Genomic DNA, 4,856 nt, shown 5'->3' on the forward strand with positions numbered 1-4,856 from the left:
ACCATTATGATCAGGGAAAGTGGGGTCTACGGTTTCGTATAAAAGCGCATTCAGATCTCATAGCAATCACACTCGAAATCTCATCACGCAGGATCAGCAGATTCGAGACGCACGACAAAATGAAATTCCTTGTGAGTTCTTCATATTTATTTACACTTTATCTTTAGTTCTACTATTTGCAAATAAATCAATCGTAAAACTAACGCTTAGTCAATTAAAACTAATCAAAATTTAACTGTCTTTTTTTGTATCTTTCCAAAAAAAATTAATTTTTAAAATATTTATAAAAAATCTTTATGTATAATTAACTTTAATTAATATTATGAGTATAACTTACAGACGTTTAATTAAGAAATTGAATTTTTTTGATTTGTCAATGCTAATTATTTATTCGGAATGTAATGTAATTTCTTGGTTTTTTCCATTTGAATTCTTCTCCGACTATTGCGAATAACAGCTTGTTATAATCCTGTTATAATTTAATTAACGCCTGGCTTATCAATTGAGGAAAGAATAGATAATTAACCACAATTAACTGATTAAATGCAACTAATCAACGGTGAGACTCGTGTTGGAAACGGTGGATTCTTAATTATTCGCTTATTGATGAACTATTAACTCAGTTATCTTAGGATTATTTAACACCTCAATGATATCTGATCTTTTTCATGGATTCCTGTAATTTTTTGCAGCGTGCAACATTGTGCGCAAATTAGCATTTTTTCCTTTCTGTACTTTCCGGCCAATTGTATTGAATTTATATAATCGACGTATACAACATATATATTCATAAACAATAATAAATATATTATTTAATTGATAGATCTTTTGTGCATTTTTTAAAAATTAATAATATAATTTGAGCATGATAATGGTTTAGTTATAAATAAATGTGTCCGTTTACAAAAATTCAGATTATACAACAGTGTACAATAATTTTCAGAATCCAAATATGTCTATTAATTATTATTATAATTATTTTGTCATTATTTTACAATTACTGCTATCTAGCCATTGGTCTCACTATACGTATTTTTCTGTTTCAGATTGTATCTCTCGCCCTAGTCGCCGTCGCTGTGGCTCAACAGCCTCAATATCACCAACAGCCAGTGGCTATTCTGAGGCAAGCGCAGGACATTTCGCCCGAGGGATCCTACAACTACGCCTATGAAACCGAGAACGGAATCTCCGCTTCCGAGCAAGGCTCGCCACAACCTGTCGGACCTAAGGGAGAACACGCGGTCGTCGCCCAAGGTCAATATCAGTATACCGCCCCTGATGGCACCCCGATCGCCGTTTCGTACTCCGCCGACGAAAATGGATACCACCCACAGGGTGCTCACTTGCCAATTGCTCCACCTGTACCCGAGCTGATTCAGAGGGCCGTCGACTACATTCTGGCTCACCCACAACCCGAGCAACTTAATAAACAATTTAATAAGCATGTCATTCAATGATCTGTGACATTTAGCAATACTTCCGGACAAGGCGCACACCTCTCGAGTCATAAAATATAAATATATATAGGTTTTGTTTAAATAAATAAAATATATCCTAAAAAAATTCTTATAGCTTTTATTTGATAACCTAACAAATCTAATGCATCTTTTTAAGAAGAAAAACCGGAGCAGTCAAAGATTAATTATATATAATTCTTACAGACTATGCCATAAGAAACTCTGGTCTCGAAAAATATAAAAAGAAATATATTTAAATCTCTCTGTCTTCTATAATTAAATATGTATAATTAAATATAATAATATATACACATTTAGAAGAATATCACGCAAAGAGAGACTGAACATATATTTATTTGATTCTAATTTTATTTTCATATACTAATTGACATGCCGTATTGTTTATAGACAGTCTATTTTTAATTCATGAAATCTTAATTTTTTAGATCGCACTTTGCGAATTCTGTAAGAAGGACGCGAGATAGTATCCTATCGTTTACTTTACTACGTTTTCGTAAACACGTGCGCGCTAAATATTTTCGGTTGAAAGACTCTGGCATTTATTCTTACGCAACGAATAATTTAACTATGTTACACAGTCACGCTAGTTTAGCAATTTCGGCGATACATACATAATCAGAGTTTCTATTTGTGGACAGAGAGCAGGTAGAAAAATAGTTACAGATGCTGGGGGAGCTTGGTGAAAGATATGACCTTCCATGTATATTTATGCTTTAAAAAAGACGTCTTTGCGATTCTTTAACAAAGTTAACATTTTTCAAAGAATTATTGCTATATTTTACATATCGCGACACAATTTCCTTGAAATCGAGAATGTAAAAGATCCGTGAAGATAAAGGAAAAAATGTAGGCGCGAACAATAAATATTAATATTATACAAAGAACGAGACACACAAGATTCATTATCGTCCAAAATTAGTATCAAGGTTAAAGTATCATTCTGCGCTCTAAGAATTATTATCATATGTATCCATTGTTACGCGATTATATCTGATGATTAAAAAACAACACCTTACATCTTACGTTTAAAAAGAATTCTTTATATTAGAAATATATTCAAAGAAGGAATCGAATTAAAACTTGATATAACAAGCGGAATAATGTGTGCGATAAAGAGTATTATTAAGATCAAATTTTAATAATACTTGTTGATCAAATATCAAGATTTAAAAACTTTAAATAGTTTGTTTCGTAATAGATGATTTCTAAAATAGTCATAATTTAAAGTAGCATAATTGTAGAATACTAATACCGCCAATAATAGTACAATTAATTCTAATATCTCGTATATATACAGTCACACATACCGTTTACTATTTTCGCGTGAGAAGCGCAATCAACGTTGATTAACACTGATCAGACGATTAAGATGTGATTTTCAAGAGCGATTTAATAACATTCTTAGTAGATCCTCGACCGTATCGCGGCATAATTTCAATCAACGTGGAGGATATTTCCTAGGAAATCTCTCTATATTACGATATGCACTGTTCGCCAATAAAGTAGCAACAATTTTTCGCGCCTACCGATGTGCATCGGTGTAACATTGCGTAGGTAGGTAGGAAAACGGTAAGATGGCGAGGATCGATAATCCTCTGTTTCCCGTGTGACGTCTTACAATAAACACGCAAAGGTGGGAAATCATCCGTTGAGATTCTTATCCTGTTGGCTATCTCGATCCTATTACTGGTAATATGCTGCACGAGTGCAAACTACAATCGATATTCACTAGAGCCAGTAATTTAGTACAATGAAACAATTTTGCAATCAAAGGATAATCGCTGATAAAAAAATTATTTTTAGTGGGTCAAAAAATAAAAAAATATTATGTTACATATTTAAGGATTTTTTGATAACTCTCTTAATATCCTTTCAGTAATTTCGTAAGAATTATTAATTTTTTATATTGAATTATTATCGTATTTATGTTTTTCTTATCCCACTTGACTTTATGTAGCTGTGCAAAGCAGCTCATAAAGATATGCAATTTTACTTGTAAAGATTAATTAACATGTTTAACCGCACCGATTATATATTTCGTGAAAGGTCGCATTACTATCGCAATCAACAGATGCTCTCTTCGCGCGATGTGTTAATTAACGAATACCGAGCGATTTTTCTTTCGCGAACGAGCAATCGAGTCAGTCGGTTTCTGAAATTCCTAGCGGGAACCAAAGTGATTAAAGTAGTAATCTGTAATTAAAAAGAAGAGAATCTGTAGTTTTGAAAAAAAGAGAAAGAGAGAGAGAATTTCCTGCTTGTTCTTATGTGCTCGCGGATATCAAGACGAGAATGCACTCTCGAGAGAGTCTCCGATCATTGAATTCTCAGTGGGCGGTTTTGATAGATACCACGGGAATAGGTAAAGACATATGTCGGTGGGCGGCAGATGTGCACCGCGATGCACTGCATCGTGCCATGTGGAGAAAGAGGGAATTCACGATGGCCGATGCAGCTGGAGAAGAGCAACAAGTGATTATGCTGAACGAGTTGAATAAGCCTCCTCCCCTCTGTGTACAATCGGGGAGGAAGGAGGACGACAAATAACCATCATCTGCGGAGACTTATAGCTCCTATCAGGATCGACGAACGTGATCGTTTGCATCACATTCTTATTAACACTCGACTTGATTCTATCGGTTATAATGGCGTCGCATCAATTCTTAATATCGCGAATGCATTTAAGTAAATTGATATTGATGAGAACGAAAAATAGAATATTTACTATTATGGTAAAAAATATTCTTGTGAATAATAATATCTTTTTGTGAAGTCTTCATATATAAAGATAGATAATAATTTGATAAAATTAAAATCAGTTCAATACAACAATTTTTTAATTAACATTCGCATAATTTACAAACATGTAAATGCTTTAGTTCGATATTGTGTCTAAAAGTATAACATAAAATATTATATTTTAAACTAATTGTAAGAAGCCCGTAATATATGTTTTTAAGACTACTTATATATAAAATAAATACATCGCGGATTTCTCTTAAACGAATTAATTACAGCTTTAAATCTGTCAGTCTGCATTGCATTGCAAAATTACAAAGCGCATTTACATAAGCGTTATCGAGTAAAACAACCGTGCTTTCTGTAAAAAAAATCCCGAAGGTTCATCCCATTAATGTACGACTCGTTTCATAATGGCCAGCTGGATAGAGTCGAAGTATTCTCGAAGAAAGATCGCGAGAGATCTAGGCGAAACCCCTCAGACGGAAAGGAGAAGGGTTACGATCTCTATAGCAGTAATTGGAGATCGTATCGAGAGCGGATTATATAGATGCGCCTTTCTTTAGCGGCAGACGTAAATTTACACCATTACCAAATCGCGCGCAATTACATAATTATATATACTTTATTATAATGCAT

At 33.6% G+C, this 4,856-nt stretch overlaps 1 protein-coding gene across 1 annotated transcript; it reads left to right on the forward strand.

The window, feature by feature from the left end:
* Positions 1-543: 543 nt before the first annotated feature.
* On the forward strand, positions 544-1,479 carry LOC145932913 (endocuticle structural glycoprotein SgAbd-8-like). Its single transcript, XM_083032137.1, has 2 exons — positions 544-559; positions 1,012-1,479. Exons 1-2 carry the CDS (start codon positions 544-546, stop codon positions 1,455-1,457), a joined length of 462 nt encoding a protein of 153 aa, XP_082888263.1. The 3' UTR covers positions 1,458-1,479.
* Positions 1,480-4,856: the final 3,377 nt, after the last annotated feature.

This window comes from Prenolepis imparis, unplaced genomic scaffold (genome assembly GCF_030444845.1).
Source record: "Prenolepis imparis isolate NDT839.2.m4 unplaced genomic scaffold, iyPreImpa1.0 SCAF_2, whole genome shotgun sequence".
NCBI classification, from domain to species: Eukaryota; Metazoa; Arthropoda; class Insecta; order Hymenoptera; family Formicidae; genus Prenolepis; species Prenolepis imparis.